The sequence below is a fragment of the Nelusetta ayraudi genome, unplaced genomic scaffold (genome assembly GCF_046127955.1).
Source record: "Nelusetta ayraudi isolate G7.1 ecotype Tasmania unplaced genomic scaffold, CSIRO-AGI_Nayr_v1 ptg000048l, whole genome shotgun sequence".
Lineage (NCBI taxonomy): Eukaryota > Metazoa > Chordata > Actinopteri > Tetraodontiformes > Monacanthidae > Nelusetta > Nelusetta ayraudi.
Window position 1 is genome coordinate 17,823,716 of NW_027466098.1, and position 22,181 is coordinate 17,845,896.

Consider the following 22,181-nt stretch of genomic DNA (forward strand, 5'->3'; position numbering starts at 1 on the left):
TTCAATTGACGGCACTTTTTTTTTTCTCCTTATGAAATAATTCCAATAGAAATAACAGTCAGATGTTCTTACTCATTTTACTACTCAGTTGAAGAACTCAGTTTGAGCTGGTACACCATGTGCACTCTTGGCATCAGAATAAGAGCAAAAAAAAAAGGGGTGGCTGCTTAATCAAAGACTTCAGGGCTTTAATGTGGACTATTGCTTTTGATTAACAAAGGGGTGAAGGGGGTGGGGGGGGGGGCTTTTTCAGACCATTCCCTCTTCATTTCGAGCTGTGAACTCGTGTTTTATTCGTCATAATGCAGCAGGTGGTGGTCTGAGACACGCAACCGCACAGTTTCATACTCTTGAGTGTTTTTGTGAATTGATCAGAGCGCCGATTTTCTCCTCCCCATCATCGTCTCTCTCCGCCCCCCCCACCCCCCACCCTTGCACTCCTCCCCCCTCCCATCATCCATCCCACTCATCATCACTCCCTCCCCCTCCCCCTCCTCCTCCCCCCAGCCGGTGGCTGCTTTAAGCTGTCAGGGGAAGCGGCTCTATAAAACAGAGGGGCCACGGCTGAGACAGAAGAGCAACCTCTGCTCGGACTGAGAGCACTCGGATCATTTTTCTTTTTTGAGAATTCATCATTTCGTGGAGAGGAAAGAGAGTCGGGAGAGAAAAAAAAAAAAAAAAGAAGAAGGAAAGAAGACTTTCCAGACTTCTCAGCGCGGAAAAACGTGGATGTAATAAGGCGGGACGGTATTTTTGTTTTTTTCTTTTCTTTTCGCACAGTTGTCGGAAGAGACGGAGGAATAAAAATAATAATAATAAAAAAGACCGGAGCGAGGTTTTGGGGATGCTGGCTCCTCGCGCACTCCGTGCCGTCCTGTGCGTGCTGAGCTGCGCGTGGCTGCACGCCGACGCGGCCTCGCGACTCAAGTCTCCCGCGCTGCCCATCCAGTCGGAGAGAGAACCGCTGCCCTCCAAAGGCCTGTCAGGTAAGCAGAGAAAATACACGATAACGTCACACCGGCACCCTTTTAAATATATGACCATATACCTGGTCTTTGGTGGAGAATTGTGACATGGTACGTGTTTGAGTCAGTCCACTTTTCTCTTCCGTCAAACTTTCAAATTTAAGAATTAAAATGTATTAAAAAGCGGGTTCTTTTAACGCTCCTTTCTTGAAGATTCGCACCGAGGAGGACAGCAGCGAGCCGCAGATAATCCAATAAAAGACCTTATAAAAATAAATAAATAAGCGACTGAAACTCGATATTACAATTAAGCCCAATTGCAGTGCGCGCGGTGCCAGCTGGCACGTCGAACGTGACCTAGATGTCGTGAAAGTATCATTAAGATTCTTATACCCCCCCCTCCCCCTCGTCCTGCTATTTTCTTGGTCAGAGTTCGGTCGGTGTTCGGGTGCCGGCCGGACGGGGCCCAGCCAGGTTGTGACCCGAACTCGAGCCCAATAAAACTCTTTCGCGCCCTGTATGCGTGGCTCCAAAAGGGGTTGTGACACTCGACGCTCGTTCGCCTCTATTTTTTTTCTTTTTTTTTTTTTTCTTCTTTCCAGCTTTCCCTGAAGCGTTCCTCTAAACATCTGAGTCATAACCGCAGTGGATGCCTTTTGATTCATGTGTGTGAAAGTCCCTGCGCTCAAAACCCTCTGCGGTCGTCGGAAGGTAACTACCGTGGAGCTTCAAAAAAGCGCCGCGGGGCCAAAAAACCAAGTTTTAGGGGGGGGAAAAAAATTATAAAAAAAATAAAAAAAATAAAAAAGAAGCGTCTCAGTCTGCCGTCGCCGAGGTTTGTAATCAATCGGCTTTTCCATTACGAGGACCAACTGCGAGTTGATTTATGTGCTCGGCGACAGCAGTGGCAGGCGGCTTCACAGCTTTTTCTCCTCTGAACAGGACTGGTGGTAGTGGTGGTGGTAGTTTTGGGGGAATTTGCAGCCACTCTAATGGTCGAATGAAAGTGATGTGGCTTGGTCACAAGGCTTTCAGTCAACATGGGAGAACAGGGGGAACGTGGTGGTGAGAGGAGAATGAGATTGCAAGGTATTCCCATCCCAAAAATGTTTTCTCCTTTTCCACCAAACAGCATGAGTAACAGTCTCTGAACCGCCAGCCTGTCTGTCCGACCGACTGGTTGTCCGTCTGTCTGTGCAAACGTCACACATCAAGGCGCCATAGTTGCAAACTTCACTTTGCATTCACTTTCCTCTGAGGGGGCTCCACTTCTTGCACAAGCCGTGCCAAGGCACAGCTCTGGAAATCAGCCCTTTGTGATGTCACAACTTGGTGTTTGTTTTACCCTCTCAGTGCTGCCTTTGTCAGCACAGTTCCAGTCAAACAAATCAAAGGAGGGAACTGAAACTGAGCACTTCTCCCTTAAAACTATGGACTAACTGAGCTGTTTTCTGACATCTATTTTTTTTTTTTTTAAAGTTATCAATTGCATCAATTTGATCTGAAATTGGCCCAACCAGGTGTTTTTTAAGTCTTTGTCATTTTTCTTTTTATCAGAGTACATTTGTATTTTGTTACTGGCAAGTCTAATGTGGTTGCAATCAGGCAAATTAGATTAAACAAAAACAAACCATCAAGAATATTTACGGCGTCGCCAGCGATAGTCCTCAGATACACACAGCCCGAGTTCATTGTAAACTGGAGGTACTTCGCACTTAATTAAACACCCCATTGCTTATGTTTCTTTTGATGACAGGCTTTTAAAACGAATCAAATGACTAAAAAGTCTTTGTTTAAAAGAAAAAAAAAAACTACCTTTGGCTCACAATCGTGTACATTCCCTGGAAGAGTTTTCTTTTTATTTAGCTGGACGGTTGCAAGTCCCTCGCGTCGGCTCGCTCATCATTTATCTGGACAGAGTGGAAGCTCAGTTCCCAAAACTCACACGCGGCTCAAGGGGAGTTTCAGTTGCCTCCGACATGCCGGGGCAGCGAGCTCTGCGGGGTTTATTTGTTGTCAAATCTGAAAATGGGCGCGCGTTTGTCAGCTTGCAATTAAAACGCAAGACAAACATCATAAAACCTGCCTCAGTCTGCAACCTCTGGCATAAAAGTCTCTTGTATGTGGCTTGATATAGGCAGCCGCTCATTTGTAAAGATTGTGACGGTACCTGCCTGGTCTTCACCCTGGAAACACAGCCGTGTGTATTTAGAAGTTTTGTTTTGTTTTTTCACAGGATGTGCATTTGGAGGTCGGTTTTACTCTCTGGAGGACACATGGCACCCAGATCTGGGAGAACCCTTCGGTGTCATGCACTGCGTCCAGTGCTACTGCGAACCTGTAAGTATCAAGAACCTAAATTTCGCAATGGAAAATGTGGAAGGAACTTATTAATTAACCCTTAAATAATGCTGAGATAATGCTCTTAAAAGTTCAGCAGGCTGGATTAAAAAGCTTAGCAAATGGCCCCCGGGCCATAGTTTGCCCATGCCTGCACTATACTGTACACAAACAGCCAAGAAAAGCTGGAATCTATCAGCGTTTCTATGGAGGCCGTGGAGAAAAGACCTGTCTGATTCTACAGTCGCTGTTGCCTTTTTCTCCTCCCGTTTGGCAGCAAAAGGGACGCCGTGGCAAAGTGTTCGGGAAGGTCAACTGCAAGAACATCAAACAGGACTGTCCTCAGCCCGAGTGCGACAGCCCCGTGCTGTTGCCGGGCCACTGCTGCAGGACCTGCCCCAAAGGTAAGCTTCAGGGCTCAGGACCGTCACTGTTCAATCGGCTGAGGAAAAAAAACAGCATAGAGCTGCGAGCGAAGCGTACAGGTCACCTGGTTAACCGCTCCGAGAGGCTCAGTCCATTTTCCAGTCAGCTGCAACAGTTGCACATTTTCTCGACACGAGTAGCAGCCAATTTAGCCTCGTTTGCACATTGCCGCTCGCCTCCGTGCTGCAGGCAGGGCACACAATTGCACCTTATAAGAGAATTAGAGCCGCCACTGCCTGCAAACACACACACAGACACGCACTGCGTTGGTCTCCACGCCGTGCTGTTCTCCTGCAGTTTGGTGTTTTTCTATGCCGTGTGCCTGGTAAGGCAATGGAAAGTAAAAGTAAAGCGCTGCGGCGGCAACACTGCTCTGCTTGTGTGTGTGTGTATGTGTGTGTGTGTTGTGGTCAAGTTGTAGGTCGAGTGTGTTTGTCTTAGCTTTGGAACCAAAGTAGAAAGTTTGTTTATAAAAGTGTGTGTGTGTGTGTGTGTGTGTGTGTGTGGGTGTGGGTGTGCGTGAATGTGCCCGTGTATGCATAGCATATACGTTGGTGTGCACAGTTTGTAGCACCTGGGGGATCGAGAATAAGTGATAAGTTGGTGGACGTGAGAATGACATTACCCAGAAAGTCCTGGTGCAGAAGAGTGAGAGAGTGTGAGAAGAATGATGAGATTTGAGATTTGTGTGTGTGTGCGCGCGCGCGCGTGTGTGTGACACCAGGACAAAAAGCAGACTGCAGTCGAACTAATTTCCCCTGGAAACTGACTCAGAGACGTAAAGTGGAGGTGATTCAGGCCCAGTGTGTGTGTGTGTGTTTTTTATTCCTTGTTATCATATCAGTGAGGTCGTATCTGACCACATGGGCCCTGTTTTATGACACACAGGCGTGTTTTGCGTGCGTGCAGCCGTTTTGGTTCAGAGCATGAAAGCGGGAAGCATTACAGTTTTTGTAAAGCGGCCCTCGCCGGGGAGCGCATGCCAGAACCGCTTCCAAGTTTGCTTTGAGTCTGAAGCTGCAAAGCACGACACTGATTAGTAATACTGGCTGAAAGAGTGAGAACGGGTGACAGGAAGTGACAAAGACGGGGAGAATGTTCTGCTGCCTTCAGCCTTCACCAAGCCTGTGGTGCAAGACAGTCCGGGGGGAGGGGGGGGGGGACTGTTTTAATTAAAATATAATGGGGAAAGTGGAAAATTACAACTTCTTACACATCCAGTTGAGGATGATAAAAACCAAACATTCGAAAGATTGTGAAAAAAAATAAATAACCACAACCAACATCAACAGCCTCTTAAAGTGACAGCATGTCTGCATAAAACTTTAATACCACGGCGGTGATTCTCCCTGCAGGTGCGGCTGACAGAATCCAGACGGACCCTGTGCTGGACAGCTATGAGTACTTCCTGGAGAAAGGCAGAGAGAAGGAGGACGACCTCCACAAATCTTACAACGACCGATCCTACCTGAGCTCGGAGGAGGTGGGCTCCGGGGAGAGCCGAACCGGTGAGTAGGAGGCCTGTGCCTGGAGCAGAACACAAGCCCGCCAGTCCTGGCCTGCATAAAAAGCCAGCAGAGTCATATCATATATAACCGACATCATACCTCTGCGCTCTGCGGAAAAGGTTTGAGTGTGCGTGGGCAAATGTGCTGAGAGCTCCAATGAAAGAATGCTTTGCGCTGACAAAAAACACTCTCTCCATCTGCAGACTTTGTAGCCGTGCTGACGGGTGTGACGGACTCGTGGCTGCCCAGCTCCAGCGGTGTGGCCAGAGCTCGCTTCTCCCTGACCAGGACCAGCCTGGCCTTCTCCATCACGTACCAGAGGTATGACACACAGTCTGTCACACTAAAACAGGTCCTCTCTCCTAAAACATTATCTTCTTTCATTAGTCAGCCTCAGTGGAGTCACAAAAAATATTGTGACAATTATATTATATATATATATATATATATATATATATATATTTTTTTTTTTTTTTTTTAAAAAAAGGGAAGAAGTCTAACTGTTAAGAAGTTGCAAAGTTCAGTCATTGAGTTTTAGGATATGCAAATAAAACCAGATTAAACCATAAATTGCATTGCAAAAACTATGCATTAAAGCAAAAAAAAATGCTATAACAAGACACTCTGTCACCTTATTCAGGACAGTTCTGGTCTGGCTTGGATCTGATTTGGCTCGCTGTCTCAGTCTCGGACTGAAACATGCAACACAAACCCTTGAAGAATTACATCATGTTTATTTATTCATTCATTTTTCTTTCTTTTCTTTCTTTTCTTTCTTTTCTTGTCCCTGGCAGAATGGACCGTCCCAACAGAATAACCTTCCTGGACTCCGACGGAGCAACTGCGTTTGAGTACCGAGTCCCTAAAGGGCAATCCGACATGGTGAGATGAATACGAAAAATCTCTGCGTAACCTCAAAGGAGGCGGATAAAAGAATGTTTTCTCCGCGTGGCTTCCTCTGCTTTATTTCCTCTCTGTAAACCTCGCTAAATCGGTCTGACCGCGGTAAACACAAACAGACACTCTCGCTTAGCGCGGGGGAAGAACCCGGCTGAGGGGGTCAGGGGTCTCCTCCGCTGCGTTTTAAAAAACGGGACAATATTAGCCTGATAAATCAGTTAGCCGATACTTTGGTGTAATGGAGCCCGCACGCAAGCCCTGCTCAAACACTCAGACCCTTGTTTATTGCCAAGATACACACATCTCCTCATTCTATTTCAGGCTCCAAATTCGAAGTCAGTAGGGAGCCCCGTAAATATGGGTCTCACAAATTGGCCTATTATTATTTTTCAGATAGATGTCCAGAGGACCTTGGAGAAAACATCCAGTGCAAAAAAAGAAATGGAGAAGGGGGGGTGGTGGGTGTTTGCTTGACTTTAGCTTTTGCGAGAAGGGATATTTCACACGTTACATCACTGGCTGACAGAGGGACTGAGAGTATCGCTAATTGAAACGGAGATTACCTCTGAACTGAGAGCCATGAGGTGCCGGCGCGCTGCCACGTCTCTTCCTTTGCCTCTCAGAGAGGTTTTGTGCTGAGGGTTCTGCAGCCCCTCGGGGGCTTTTTAGAGCACAATCGCATGGTTTTGATGTGTTCAGCAGATGTTGCGCATTGTCTGTGCTGGATGTCTGTTTATCTGTGTGTCTCTTCTCTGGCACGGTTTCCCCCGAGTCAGAGGATGTTTTTTTTTTTTTTTTGAAGGAGGATCTCTGGAGTTCAGGAGAAGTGTAATGCAGCTTACCTATGTGTGTGCTTTCTCATATGTGTGTGTCTAGATCTGTGGCGTATGGAAGAACCTGCCGAAGCTTCTACTGCGACAGCTGCAGAGCGAGCAGATGCGCCTCGGCATGTCCACGTCGACGAGCAGACGAGAGGACGTGGAGGGGAAGATCATCAAACACCGAGCTCTGTTTGCCGGTAAGATTGGCTGCGACGCGACTCGCCATGTCGCGCCTGCCGCCAGGAGACCGCCGCGCTTGTGCTTGTGACGAGAAAGTCAATATTTACGAATCGCTCGCGAGTCTGCATCATTCTCGTGTCATCTTCGCAAATCCCGCATGGATTAAAGTTTGTTTGGAGAGGCGCGTGAGGAGAATGCAGAGACTCAATATGGTAATGTCCCCCCCCTCTCTTTGTACCGCAGAGACGTTCAGCTCGACGCTGACTTCGGAGGAGGAGAACTCAGGCATGGGGGGCATCGCCATGCTGACGCTGAGCGACACGGAGAGCAACCTCCACTTCATCCTCATCCTGCAGGGTCTCATCCGACACAGTGGCAAAGGTGAGGAGGGCGCAGTGCAAACTTGGATCTGGCTTGGATCTTAAAAAAGGTTTAAAGGTCTCCAGCAGAGCAGCCTCACAGGATGAAACATCAGAAAAAACTCAGTCCATCTCCAGGAGAGAAAAAAAAGAATAGCCCTCTGTTTACAGCCTGCATTAAAAACTTGAACGCTTAAACTGGTGTTTTCCTGAACTCTAATATGTTTGGAAGGAGATGTAAACAGTGGGGTGTCATTTTTTTGGCAGACACTTTATAAAATAAGTAAGGAGAAGTACCGAAGGGAAGGCTAGTGGGATAAACTTTTGCATGACTTGGGACCTTTAAATAGCTAAAATAAATAAATCACCAAAGCCATGCAAGAAATGTAATTTCTGCCCTGTGCGATAGAAATGAACAGAAAAACCATCCATGTCTCTTCCCAGAACCCGTTGTGGTGCCCATCAAAGTCCAGCTCATGTACCGCCAGCACCCTCTGAGGGAGATCCGAGCCAACATCACCTCTCATGTGAGTAACACTTCAACCCTGCCTGCTGTCATCATCATTATTTTTTTGTTTCATCTCGTTTTCGAATGCCCCCGACTGTTCCAAAGTGCCGCACTCCCTCAGCACTTTGCAAAGTATCGCTGCTGTGTGTTGGTGGGAGGCCTTGAGGGAAAAGTGCAATCAGGGACAGTGGATGGATCATGTGGAAAAACTGGAGGAGTGTTTTTCGGCAGTGCGGCTCCTTTCCCCCGCCGCTGCCCGCACCGCTCGGAGGCGGATGTGGTTTCCCCGCCACATCCTAACGGCGTTGCTGCCGCTGCCGCCGCCACAATGGCTGATGACCGCTCGGGGGCGCCGCAGCGGGAGAGACCAGCGTATCTCGGGGCAAACAAGACAAAAAGGGGGTAAAGTTGGAAGAGCTCTTAGGATGAGCGGGGCGGCGGGCGGGTGGGTGAGGGGAGCGCAGACGGTGGACTGTGCACACGCTCCTCACACATGTGAGTGGTTAGTGGTCTGTGGGCTGAGATGAATGGATGGATGGAGGGAGGGAGGGACGGAGGGAAGGAGGGAAGGAGGGAAGGAGTGATGAAAGCAGGGTCTGTTTTGAATTCTGCCAGGAACTGTGCGAAGGGCCTGATGCGCCTCTGCTCGAGCTTAGCGGCAGCTTGAGAGGCCGTCCGTGAAAAATGCGAAACGTTTTTGGCTGGGCGACGGGCCGCGTGACCCCATGGCGCGTCCTTGGGGTCGTGGCTGAACACCCCCCCCGCCCTCCACCGCCAACAAGCCGACACATGCGGCCAAACTGCAGATGTTTGTTTTTTGTTTGTCTGCCCACGGTAGAAATTCCAGCCAGTTGCTAATCAGCTCCGTTTTTATACATTCTCTGATCCACATAACAGTTGCAGAGTTTCACAGCCAGAGAGATTTGCACCCGACGAGGAGCTATTGCAGCCACAGGCTCCAGTGTGCATTGGATTAAGAAAGATATTACAGGTCAACATACCGTTGGTGTGTTGTCATTCGAGTGGCCGGAAGTCTCGGCTGTCCAGTTTGGATTGAAAACGTAACTTTAACGCAGTGTTTCACCGTGGCCTCTGAGGCAGGGGTGTAATAATGTTATGATAACGTTTCTTGTTACATCCTTTAGCGTTTTGAAACGTTTTACACAAGGCAACAATCAAGGCAAACACATTGGGTGGCATTTTTTACCTGTCTGTGAAACTCAAGAACTGTCGCGTGTATTAGAAAATGTGTCCATCAGGTGCATAAACAAACTGTAAACTTTACATTTTCAATCAAGCGTCCGTGGACCATATCGGTATTAGTGTTAAAATGTGCAAAGCCCCCCTTTTTATAGCCTTTAGGTAATCCTGACAGTGTTATTGCCCTGCCTGATTTACACCAGAGCCCATTATAGGCGCTGCGGTTCCCAGACCGCGTCGATCCGATTCCACCCGTTCACTTTCCACATTGTAAGTCACCGTCCCACTGTCCAGCTCCGGCGCTGGTCCCGCTCTCTTTTGGCTCCTGGCTGCGAGGGATTTATGGTACTTGTGTATTTATCCTGAACTGAGGCCCCAGGTCATAAAAGTAACATTTCTTCAACGGGCTCGTACATCTGCCCGATTAATAACACATTTCTTGACGTGCTGACCGACTCGCACCCCTTCCCGCGCTCCGCTCTGCTCTGCTCTCCCAGAAGCGGAACCTCTCGCAACACGAGACCGCCGTGTTGTCGCCTCGGCTTTTCCACGTTCGCCCCTTTCCTGCGGTGATGTCAAATGTTTTGGAGTAACACAACCGTTTGTGTCGGTCTTTTCGGACTCGGCGGTGCCGTCGTGATTGCCAGACTAACGTTGAGATTTTTACTGCAGCGGGATTTGTTTTTCCTCATCTCATCTTTGTTTGGTATAAACTGGAGGTTTTCACGGGGAAACATTTCGAGGCTCCTCCACCCCTGCTAGCCGCCATTCATTCGTGTTGTGTCTAACATGCCAGCGAGACCTTAATGACTCGAAGTGACTTTTTCTTCACCATCACAGAGGAATTTGTTTGCGGAGTGATTTCGCTCATTGTTTATCCGCTTCAACCTGTGCAGGATCCAGACTTCGCCGAGGTGCTGACGGACCTGAATAGCCGGGAACTGTTTTGGTTGTCCCGCGGTCAGCTGGAGATCGCCGTGGAGACGGAGGGCCAGGAGCCCCAGAGGATCTCAGGCTTCATCACCGGCAGGAAGTCATGCGACAGTAAGTGTGACAGCAGAAACATAAGGCCCATTTTCCCTCCGTCCATCTTTCCCTTTCCAGTATTACGAAACACTGCTGAGGCATCAGACACGAGGTGTCGCTGGGAATGTGTGTTTTTCTTGCACTTGGTTGGGGCTCCTCCATGTGTGGCTCTTTGCCTCATTTTCCCTCTATAAATACCTTCTGTTTGTCCACATCCTTTCAACTCTTATCACCCCGGGGCGGAACAGTGTTTACCGGTCCCTTTGTTGAATTGAGTGGCACGAAGACCAGACCTGTGTGTGTGTGTGTGTGTGTGTGTGTGTGCATGCGCACGTCTTCCTGTTTATGGTTGCTGGAGACAGAAAGAGAAGGAGACAGAAGCTCCTTTTACAAAGAGATTTCACAATGCGGTCAAAACCGACCTCCTTCTCTCAGTGGTCATCATTTATTTACCTGCAAGAAATATAAAAAAGTGCCCTTGAATAGCAACTCTGATACTGATAACTCTGATTCCGTTTTCCTGCTCGAGGGAACATTGTCTTTGAACCTCATGTTGTCTTAACTCTGTTTGGCCCCGAATGCCTTTTTTAAGGTAACTATTAGTTTGCCGTCCAAGATGTTTTCCATTATGGACGGTTGAAAGTTGGTTGTCTCCTGTCCAAATGTATAGATAGCATGTAATTGCGTCCGACGGGTAGGAACCAAACCACTTCCAAACGCTAGAAGTGAGTCTTAATCCGCACCATTTCCCCTCACCCACCGTGAAATATTCTGTTTGGCTTTTCACAAAGGCTTGGCCTCCAAGATGTGTGGTGAGTGTGCACTGGGGCGTCCCTGAAATTGGGTATAAACCCGTCAGGGTTTTTTTTTTTCTTACTTCTAAAGCGACTCAAATGAAACAACGTGCAAGACTCGATCTGATGGCCCCTCTGTGGGTTTGAGGGCTCAACTTTTGATCATGATAGTTGTTTTCCTACTTGAGGGCTTTGGATGGGAAGCTTCAGAAGACCAACCACCACAGCCACATCCAATCATCACATCTCACAGACACGTTTTTAGTGCTGCAACTGACTAGGTGGCCGTGGAAGCAGGAACTGAGGTTCTTGGAACCTCCAAGGCGTCTCAGCACAATCCTTCAACGGGAGGTCGCCTGCTGCTTTGAAAGGCATTTTCTATTCCGACCTCTTTTCCTCCGCAACACATTACAGAGTTGCACTGCCAAGGTCACAGTCTGCTTGGACCCGTCTCTCCGTGCTGCCGCTGTTCCAGCGCTGTGATTAACAGCTTTGACGTTATGTGTGAAAAATCCAGAGCCGACATTCTCCTCTGAAACCCTCCTCCCCCCACTTCTCTCCCCCTCGTGTCCCACCTCTGCCGTCATCGTCCCTCCTCTCCGGCTTCTTCTTTTTTTCCTTCTTCTGTCTCCGTGTCGTTTTCTAAACGTCTCTCTGTACTTTTCTCATCATCCTTCTCTCTTACTCATTCCCTCCTGTCCTCTCTGTTCAATCCTTCTAAGCCCTCTGCCGCATTCAACCAGCCTTACCTCATTCTGAGGCTTAACCTTGGGTGTGCGTGTGTGCGTGTGTGTGTGTGTGTGTGTGCCACCATGTGTATTTTTGGCCCGCGTTCAAGCACACAAATTACAAGAGCAGGCGGACTCGGTCTTGATGAGCAGGCCAATTGAATCTGTCCACTGAATGATTCTTTCATGGTGAATGCTGCTGACGCTGTGGCCATGTGTCGCCTTCGTGTGTGGTTGCAGCTTGTGCTGCAACGTAGCTCCGCTCTCCTCCTTTGACACGGCAGGAAGCGATCGCCTCATCACGAAAGCTGTCAGTCTGGCTGCTGTAGAGCCAGACTTGTAAACCTCCAAGGGAGGATACGATGGTTGTGTGGAAGGAGGATGGAAGTAAAGTGTTTTTTCGTTGTTGTTGTTGTTGTTTTTGTGAACAGCAATCCAGAGCGTGATGTCCAGCGGGGACGCGTTGAGTCCGGGGAAGACGGGAGGAGTGGGATCAGCGATCTTCAACCTCCACGACAACGGCACGCTGGACTACCAGGTACGGATTTTAAATGTAGCGCATCGGAGATTAAAACGCACCGACTAGCAGACGAGTCCGGATGGCGGAGCTGGAACTGAAACCTGGCAGTCGCTGACTAATCCGGTGCCCGCATGGCGGTGGAGCGTAATTAGAAAGAGAAGAGTATAAAGACAAGTTAGTAAAAGTAGGTTTTATGGAGTTTCCTCTGCAAACAAGTGAACCTTAAAGGAACGTGTGTTTTAATCTTAGTTAATTCCCAGGGTCGCCTTCCCTTCTAATTTGCATCAAATCAAGCTGATGCGAGACCAGAAGAACCGCTAGAATAACAAAAACAATTTGAATCTGAATCGTTTTACTGCAATTTTTGCCCAAGTAAAAATATTGATAAATTTTATTCACTGACATTCTGTTTCATCCAGAGTTTTTGAACTGGTACTTACACGGTAGTTACAATGTCTTGTTCTGCCAGTAAAAAGAAAATAAATGTGAATTTGCCTCTAAAAAAAAACCTGATTTCCTACTGCGAAGCAAATTTAAAAGTCTCCTCCCTCGCTCTCCTCCTCCACCAGGTGCAGGTCGCAGGTCTCACCAGCGACTTTGTGGGCCTCACCATCGAGCTGAAGCCGCGGCGGCGGAACAAGCGCTCCGTGCTGTACGACCTGACGCCGGAGTTCGACAAGGTGGCGGGCCGGGCGCAGGGCAGATGGAGCCGCCTGGAGGCTCGTCACATCCACATGCTGCTGCAGAACGAGCTGTTCATCAACGTGGCCACCGTGCACAACCAGGGCGGCGAGCTGAGGGGCCAAATCAAGGCCCTGTTCTACAACGGACTGGAGGCGCCCCGGCATGGTGAGGACTCAAGAATCAGAAGGAATAAAGATTCTTAGATTTAGATTTTTAGTTATTTATTTTTTTACTTCTCACTATAGTTGGCTTTCCATTGTTGTGTAAAACTTAAATCCTTTAAGTATAAAACGCGAGCACTTCCACAGTCTCCTGCAAATACCTTTTTCTGTGCGTCATTTGACCCGCAATATCAAAGAAAAAAAAGTTTCAAATGGATTTTCATTAAACAAAATATCCCAGCGTTCCACCTCGTACAAGCCTGCCATCTTTGCACAAGGCATATTTCCTGTTTCCAGTCCCCCTGAAGTCCACTCGCTGACCTCCTTCTCCTCCTTCCAGAGCTGCCTGTTCCTTTGGCCGGCCAGTTTGTGTCTCCGCCGGTGAGGACGGGCGCCTCGGGCCACGCCTGGGTGTCGGTGGACAGCCAGTGTCACCTGCATTACGAGATCATCATCGGGGGCCTGAGCAGAGCCGACGACCTCACCGTGAACGTGCACCTCCACGGGCTGGCCGAGATTGGAGAAATTGACGACAGCAGCGCTGCCCACAAGAGGCTGCTGACGGGCTTCTACGGCTCCAAGGTAGGTCACGGTAGGCCGTGTGGCGGGTAGGACGCTGCGCCTTCAGACCCTCTGATCTTCCTTCTCCTCATCCTCCAGGCTCAGGGAGTTTTAAAGGACATCAGCACTGAGCTGCTGCAGCACCTCAGCATGGGAACGGCCTTCATCCAGGTCAGCACCAAGGTGAACCCGCGAGGAGAAATCAGAGGACAGGTAAGACACGGAAGAAGCGCAGCTCTCATGTTCAAACAGTCCCGCTGGAAATGTTGAAACTTGAAACAATTTATCCACTTTCACATTAGCAGATGAAGTTCAGTAAACAAATGTTGCAAACAAAAACATTTCCTCAAACAACAAAACCTCCCTGAAAGAGTTTTCCCCAAAGCTCCAGTTGGTGTGACAGTGTCGCCTGTTTGTGTGTGGACTGCGTCAAACCAGCTTTGAAAAGAAGAAAAACACCCACATACATGTGGACACAGTCTCTAAGTGGTTTTGTGTCTGTGTGATGCTCACTCGGTGTTCACAGGGCCACACACACACACACACACACACACACACACACACACACACAAACACACGCACGCACGCACGCACACCCACAGGCATAACAAGAGGTCCAGCTGTTTTAATGGGACACGGCTCGAACATAAACAGCCATCTGCTCAGGAGCTCAAAAACACTCCATTAAGGAGCAATTAACAAGTCAGCTCGCCACCAGGGTGGGCGGAGTCAGCGTGGCCTCCCAGCACTCACACTCTTCCTCCGTCTTAGGGGCCGTTTACACGGAGACAGATTTTTTTTGAAGCCGCCCGTTTTCGAAAACTCTCTCTTGGAAACGCACCCACCATGAACTTCTTTCTGACTTATCCACCCTGAGGTGCGTTTTCGAAAAAGTGCGGTTTCAGTGAAAACGCCGGGACGTGCAAACGCAAGGCCGAACCACATTAATAAAATAATCTTCTTTCTTTTCCGTCTTTCCCCACTTCACCTTCCCTCTCCACCTCCCCCTCCCCCACTCCCAGGTCCACGTGCCCAACGACTGCGAGTCGGGGACCAGGGTTGACGTGGAGGAGCCGGAAGTGGAGGAGCTGGTGACGAAGGACCCCGAGGAGCTGAGGAAGGACCCCCACACCTGCTTCTTCGAGAACCAGCATCACGCTCACGGCTCCCGCTGGACGCCCAACTACGACAGGTGTTTCTCCTGCAGCTGCCAGGTACGAACGACAAAACGCGAGAGGCACGAGATGTTTAAATCTGCAGCTTCCCTCACGTCTTTGTTTCCTTTTTTTTTTCCCTCACGTAGAAACGCACTGTGATCTGCGACCCGGTCATCTGTCCGGTCCTGTCCTGCTCTCGCACCATCCAGCCGGAGGGCCAGTGCTGCCCGGTCTGCGACGGTAAGATCCATCGTGGCAGAAGCTTCGCTGCTGCTTTTGGCCCAACTCCCAAAAAGGCTTCGCACAGCGAACTTGGAGAAAAGAAAAAGTAATTCAATTTATGTATCTCCATTTCCTTTTTCCTGTTCAGAGAGGAAAGAGCCCAAAGACATGAAAGCTCCAGAGAGGGTGGAGGAACATCTCGAGGGTAGGTTCCGTGTTCTGACTTCTCTCTGTCTCCTTCAGGCTTCTCTCGACTTTTTTATGAGTTTTTCTCCAAACGATTCTGCCTCGCACGACATGTTTTCACCCCCTGCAAGTGTCGCCTCTCTTCTCCTGGTTACTGAGACACGGTTTTAACGCTGACTTTCACTCCCCACCCCCCACAGGTTGTTACTTTGAAGGAGACCAGAAGATGCACGCTCCAGGAACCACCTGGCATCCCTTCGTGCCCCCCTTTGGTTACATTAAATGTGCCGTCTGCACTTGCAAGGTAAATATACATTAATAACCCCGCTCACATCTGGTTGAATTTCCCCCCCCGACAAAACCTCTTAATGGGTCATTTATTCTCCGCCAGGCTTGAATGAGGCAAAATAAATTTCTCATTAGTCAACCTCAGGGATTGTCCAGACTTTTCAAATATTAATGCGGAAAAAAAGGAACCCGGACCTTATTTTTTCTAAGCCTGTAAAAATAATTCTGTCTTCCATCTCCAGGGGTCTTCTGGAGAGGTTCACTGTGAGAAGGTGACGTGCCCGGTGTTGACGTGCAGCCACCCGGTGAGGCGCCACCCCTCCGACTGCTGCAAAGAGTGTCCGGAGGAGGAGAAGACTCCCCCCGGCCTGGAGCACGGCGACATGATGCAGGCAGACGGACCCAGGCACTGCAAGTTCGGCAAGAACTACTACCAGAACAGCGACAACTGGCACCCCTGGGTGCCCATGGTGGGCGAAATGAAATGCATCAACTGCTGGTGTGATGTAAGTGCCCGGGCTGTCGGGGAAACCATTTCCCTGTGTTGAAAGTTTGGGAAATATGAGTGAAATGTGAGCCTTGGGGAATCAATGGGGGGGAGGCAGAGGGGTTGGCTGAGGGTTAGTTCATCAATCAGTAGAGGAAGAGTTTCCAACTGTGACACACTGATTTCATCTGCAACTAGAATCCTCCAGATATTTTTAAATCGTATTGCAATTTATTTCTTTTCTTTTCTTTTTTTTTTTTTTAAATGAAATTCCGGAAACATTAAGCATCGCTTCCGCCTTCACACTAGTGTAGCTTTTCTCAGCTAAGCCAGCTGCGCTGAGCGCTCTCTTGCCTCACGGGCGCAGTTGTGTGCGTCCTTGCCACGTTTTCGCTCTCACAAATTTGCTGAAAGACGTGGCCAGCAGCTGCAACCTAACGCGACCGGAGAGTTGAGTCAGTCTATATATATTTGGACAGCAGCTCAGCATAACTGTAGCAGCCGAATTGAAAGGAGCTCATTGAAAATGAATGAGGAATGCGTCATTTTCAGCACAGCGCCAGATTCTGTGCCAACTCAGACTTTTTTGTGACAAAAAAAAAAAAAAAATCATTTTCAGAGCATAAAAATACTTTTTCCAACTCGCATCCTAAAATGTGCCTACGTGCTGAGAGAGGCTTTGTGATCTTAATGACGCGTGAGATCATTCCCGTGTCACACTGCGCCGTGCACTCCCGCCAAAACCCCCCCAGGCGCCTGACCCGTTTTCTCCCTCCGCTTCTTCTCCCACAGCACGGCGTGACCAGGTGTCAGAGGAAACAGTGTCCAGTGCTGACCTGCAGCAGCATCCAGCGCAAGGAGGGAGCGTGCTGCCCTGACTGTGGAGGTGAGCTACGGACACACACACACATACACACACACACACACACACACACACACACACACACGGAAAAAGCAGCAGAGAGGCTAAAGCGAATGACAACAGGGAATGTTTCCGCGGCACCATAACAGCAATTTAATGACAATGTGTGAAGTTGAAACACGGAATTATCAGCCATCTAAATAATGATTACAGTAAGCCAAGCCGCTGTACCCGCGCTCCCTCTGCCCTTTTGCTGTCTCCGTGATTTACAGCCCGTTTTCGGGGGCTTTTTAATTAATGTCAGTATCAAACGTGGAGCCACATCAATGGCTCCCCTGAGATCCTGCCAATTACGTCCTAAATAGATGTTTGTGCTCCTCGTAGACTCCACAGAGGAGGAGGAGGAGGACGACGACGCGGCGATGAAAGTCCCAGACAAAAGGCGAACCTGGAGACACTGATCTGCGAGGAGGTGGAGGAGGAGGAGGAGCAGGAGGAGGAGGAGGAAGAGCCGAACACAAACAAACCTCCGAAGGAAAATAAAAAGGAAAACAGAACAAGAAAAAAACCCTCCCTCTACCCCATCCTGTCTTCGACGGAGCCAAACCCAGAGCTGCACACTGGGTCTCCCAAACATCTTCCCACCCTTCCCCCCCCCCCCTCTCCCTACCTCACCCAACCTCACCTCACCTCACCTCGCACCCGCCTGTTATCAGCTCCAGGATTGTAATGAACACAGAAGAAGAGCAGGAACAGAAGAAAAGTCAGACATGGTGTTTTTCCCTCTCAAGAGACTCATAAAGTGGAAGGATGAAGCTACGACGAGGAGCGACCAGACCTCTGCACGCCTGCCTGCCGCCTTCTGCATCCTGCATTTCTGACAGACTTTTCCTTTTATACCTATGAATATATATATATATATATATTTACATATATATGTATATTGTTGCTTCCACTTGCTTCCGCTCCAAGGATCTAAAAAAGGTTTGGGTGTACAAATATGGGTCAGACGATCGATGAGGTTCCATTTCCGACGGTCCAGACGCGTCTTGAGTGGCAACCCGGGGCAAGATCGGACAAGCTGGGCTCCACCAGAGGAGCTTCATTCTCTGGAGCGCAGCCACAGCTACTGTTGGCAGGACGGGGAAGAAAGTGTTTCCAAAATCTATGCAAGTTTGTATGCGTCTGAATGCGGTTGTCTGGCTGCTGGTGTGTGTTTGTGTGTGCGTGTGTGTGTGTGTGTGTGTGTGTGCGTGTGTGTAGTCTGCGTGTGTTTTGCTGTAAATACGTCAACTAATCTGCGACGGTGAGACCGTTTGGGTGGCAAAGTGGGTTTGGAGAAGAACAGCAGAAGTTGGTGGTGGGGGGGGGGGGGGGGGGGGGTCTGGCCAACACCAAAGAAAACATGACGGTTGATGTCTCTCCAGTCATTCTGCAAATTTTATTGGTTATGATATTTTTTGAAGAAGAAGAAGAAGAAGAAAAGGGATTGTATTATTTTTCTCTCAGTTGGAGTCCGACCAGCGTCAGGATCAGAACCGCACTACTGGAAGAGAAACTGTGCATGACGAGCACCGACTTCACCGCGCTGTTTCTGCTGCCGTCGCACTCGCGGCTTCTCCGCTTCTCAGCTTCGGTCGTCTCTGTTTCTAAGTAACTAATTTTTTTTTTTTTTTTTTTTCTATCAGTGTTGTCTTAAGAGAACGAAGCCGGTTTTGTATTTTTGTATTTATTGAATGGCGTGGAGACAAAATAAAACTGTTGAGAATCCGTACGTGTCGTCGCTATGTGGTGATTCCCCCTGTGAAAGGCACATTCCGGGAGATTTAGTCACATCTGACTGTGTGGAAAAAAACATGCCTCTATTAAGAAAGTACTGGTTTTATGGCTTTCATGACATGCTTCTGTATAACCTGATCTTTCTGTCAATACAGATGCCACTGCAAATGAAAAAAAATGACCGTTATTTTTTTTTTTTTGTCTCGGTGACCTTATTCAACTCCGCACACATTCCACTTTACGATATTGGATGACTGTGAACGTTGCCCACTGGGCCCTCTAAAATCCCCATTTTCCCCCAATAGAGTGTTGAGATTTCCACTTTGTTCCTTTTTTCCTTTTTCCATCTCTTTGTCATTTTTGTTTTTCCTCCCCTCGCAATGCCGAACATGTGGCGCTGTGATTGTGGGAGGATGACTTGCCAGATCTCTCCGGCTCAAACTTTTGTTTTTCAGCTGTTTTTTCTTCTCTCTCCTCTCTCCTCCCTCTCTCTAAGCACCTCTTCACCGTTTCTTCTCTCTCCTGGATATTTCGTGTTGATTCTTCCTCCTGTTGTCTTCACCGTCTCCACGCGTCACACCGTTGTTTCTTTAACCCGTTCTTTCTCTTCCTTCACTTCTTCTCTTTCTCCTCCTCTCATTCCAACCCCCGGGCTCTTGTCCTCCCCGGCCACATGTTCTCGCCAGTGATTTGCCCCTGACATGCCTCGCCATGTACGTGCACACGCAGGGCGCAGACAGACTGAAACATAAACACATATTCACAGATGTACACATGTAAAAACTCCTGAATCAGGAACACACACATTGCCAAAGGGCAAGCAGAATTCTTTCCATTACACACACACCCTCACACACACACACACACACACACACGTGCACACTCATGCACAAATACACACAACACATAGACTTCTACACACACACATGCTACTGCGCTCTACTGGTCATGAGGCATTATTACAACAATGGTGCCCTCTAAAAATCCAGCTGGTCGCCAGAGCTGCTGCTGCTGCTGCTGCTGCTGCTGCTGCTGCTGCTGCTGCTGCTGCTGCTGCTGCCGACACCTGTTGACCTTTGGGACGCAGAACAAGCGCTGTGTGGTGCAGTGTGCGGTGCATTTTGTTGGGCAGCCGTGTTTTGTGGGTGGGTGCAACGACAGGCAGATTGGAAAGCCATCATCACCACCACGCCCGCCGGGAGGATGCCAGCACCGGGTGCAATGTCAAAGGTCAAGCATTCCGAGCCAAGCGTAAAACTCACTCACAATGCCTCCTGTGACTGGATGACAAAGATAAAGATCAGCGACGGTCGTCGAAACAACCCCCCAGATTTCCTTTTTACGCCTTTGAGAAAAAAAAAACAAACAAACGCTGTAACCCTGGTTCTGTGAGCAAACTCCATCGTTTGAACACAACTGTAATGATGAGTTTGTAACGACTCGGGAGACACTGTGGGTCCCCTAGTGCATAAAATTAACTTCACAGCTTTCATGTCCCCCCATGTCACATTCAGTCATCAGCTGCGTGAGCCACATATTAGAGTTTTTATTGGGCTTGAGCGATTTTTAATCGTGTTACTTTGCCATGAAATTTCTTAATCATGAAGTTGTTTTATTATCTCCCGATCAATTAAACTCCCTGAGCGTGCATGCGGAAGCAAAGCTTTGGGATTTAACAGGAAGCAAAAAAAAAAAATCACTTTTTTTTAATTTTTTGCAGGAGGCTGTAAACAGAGGGTTGAATCTGCTGTTGTTCTGAATGAAGTCCGTAGAGTGTTCTGGACAATTAATCATGCAAGGCGGCTCCCTCCGAAGCCCAGGAGGAAAATCAAAAGCTCTGAAAATGTGCACGATTTGTGGGTCTTTCAAGTGAACAGAAGGTGGAAGTCAAAATGCATTGTTTAAAAGCCCACACAGTGCTGAGGCCAACTGGTTCTACACAGCAGGGAGACAGAAAGAGAATGGAGGCTCATCAATATTTCATCACTGCTGCCCTCTGCTGTTAATAGGAGGTGTGGGAGACCGCTTGTGCGGGCGTGTACGCGCATACACACACAGCACTACAGGATCATTGAGTGCTTATTTGGGTTTGTATGATTTATATTTAAGGACAGGGAATATTGGAGATCGTTAGACACTTTTTAAATTGCTGTGTAACTGAGAAATAAACGCAGTAAGCCTCTTCTGTAGCACCGACACACAAATGATAATTGTAGGAACCCACAAGTCTTCCATTTTGAGGGTTTCTTGGAGGGAGGGTGTTAGAAATTCTGAAGAATTACTGCAGATTTTTGCTCACAATTCTCATGCAGGTATGTTGATGGCAGCAGAGAAGGCCCAGCTGGCCCTGACAGCCCACTACTGTCCGTGGCAAAGATGCAGCTATTTGAGGCACATTATTAAATTACTGCAGTCCACTGACAAGCATCTTTTTCTCGCGTTCATGAAACAAGACTGTATGACTATATGTCTGGTTTGGTTTTCTCTCGTCCCTGCTCTCTCTCTCTCTGTTCAGACTCTCTGTGACAACTGTGCCAAGCTGTTTGCAGTCAGAGGACAGTGTGGGAATTACCACTCTATTTAAAAATGTGCAGCAGAGTCAGGAGTGCAGCGAACTGAGGAATAAACGTCTCCCATCTCCACCACCTCGCAGCCTTAATGTGGGGTGGCAGCAGAAGGCAAACACGCCTGAACTCACCTTGAGATGCAGATTCATGTTGGCAGCGGGTTTCTGAGGTATTTCAACTGCAACTGAGGAGTGTCATCGTCGGCAGCGCGGGTGAGTGACGTGCAGCTGCTGGCAGGCTTCTCCGGCAGCTGCACGTGTCACCAGTCGTCCTTTTCCCCTTGGGCTTCTTGCGGCGTTACGACTGCTCGGGGACTTCGTCGCTGGCGGCAGTGATCGATGCGTTCGCTTCGATTACTGGCGTGGTCACTTCCTGGAGACGCTGGGGGCAGCGATATTGTCATCACGCTGCTGCGGTTGGCTCAGGAACAGTAGTCCGGAGCCAAACACAGCTGCAGAACTCGAAAGAATTCTTCATGTTTAGCCTTCTGTTTGCAGCCTCCCACTAAAAGAGCGGGTGTTAGATTCCTGCAAACTGATGCTTTGTTGGACCTTGAGCTGAGGATGAGGTGAGCCGGCAATGTGCAAAGATAAGAAACCAGGAACCTTTGCTGACAAAACCCAGCAAGGGAAGTGGAAGGAATGAGCTCGTTGTGAACAGTAGGCAGGAGGTGAAGCTGACGACTGGATATTCAGCACCTAAATATCGCTTAAAGCTTGTTGCGCTCTCATGAGGTGGTTTTTCGGACGCGTCGATAAAGAGCTGTATCGCAAAAGTGTAATGGAAACACTTTTTTCACATTTACGTGTGGCAACAGGTGAGCGGGTTGGGTGGCGGCGGGGGAACAGATAGCCACACCCAACTTCCTGCACAGAGAAGTGTAACACGTTGCCACTGGCCATGTCTGCAAAGGCACAAGAAGAGTGAAACTCATCAAGAGGAAGCGGAGCCA

The 22,181-nt window shown here is 48.7% G+C and overlaps 1 protein-coding gene across 2 annotated transcripts; it reads left to right on the forward strand.

Annotated features, from left to right (window-relative positions):
• Positions 1-545: 545 nt before the first annotated feature.
• Positions 546-18,835, forward strand: chrd (chordin). Of its 2 annotated transcripts, XM_076036830.1 has the most exons (22): positions 847-986; positions 1,908-2,054; positions 3,202-3,305; positions 3,583-3,709; positions 5,087-5,239; positions 5,443-5,560; positions 6,034-6,121; positions 7,016-7,157; positions 7,384-7,521; positions 7,944-8,026; positions 10,104-10,251; positions 12,187-12,293; positions 12,845-13,124; positions 13,461-13,702; positions 13,781-13,894; positions 14,704-14,895; positions 14,985-15,078; positions 15,209-15,265; positions 15,447-15,550; positions 15,777-16,040; positions 16,814-16,907; positions 17,268-18,835. In XM_076036830.1, the coding sequence occupies exons 2-22, from the start codon at positions 2,006-2,008 to the stop codon at positions 17,342-17,344; spliced, it is 2,775 nt and encodes a 924-aa protein (XP_075892945.1). In that variant the 5' UTR covers positions 847-986; positions 1,908-2,005; the 3' UTR covers positions 17,345-18,835. The 2 variants fall into 2 exon arrangements, with proteins under 2 accessions (XP_075892944.1, XP_075892945.1); XM_076036829.1 differs by lacking the exon at positions 1,908-2,054 and having other exon boundaries at positions 546-986; positions 17,268-18,834.
• The last annotated feature ends 3,346 nt before the right edge of the window (positions 18,836-22,181 follow it).

Excerpts from the sequence above, each read along its gene's own strand:
- chrd (XM_076036829.1), top strand. The coding sequence starts at position 845 with ATGCTGGCTCCTCGCGCACTCCGTGCCGTCCTGTGCGTGCTGAGCTGC. Across the intron at positions 5,240-5,442 it reads CTCCGGGGAGAGCCGAACCG|ACTTTGTAGCCGTGCTGACG; the intron begins GTGAGTAGGAGG and ends CTCCATCTGCAG. Across the intron at positions 10,252-12,186 it reads CGGCAGGAAGTCATGCGACA|CAATCCAGAGCGTGATGTCC; the intron begins GTAAGTGTGACA and ends TTTTGTGAACAG.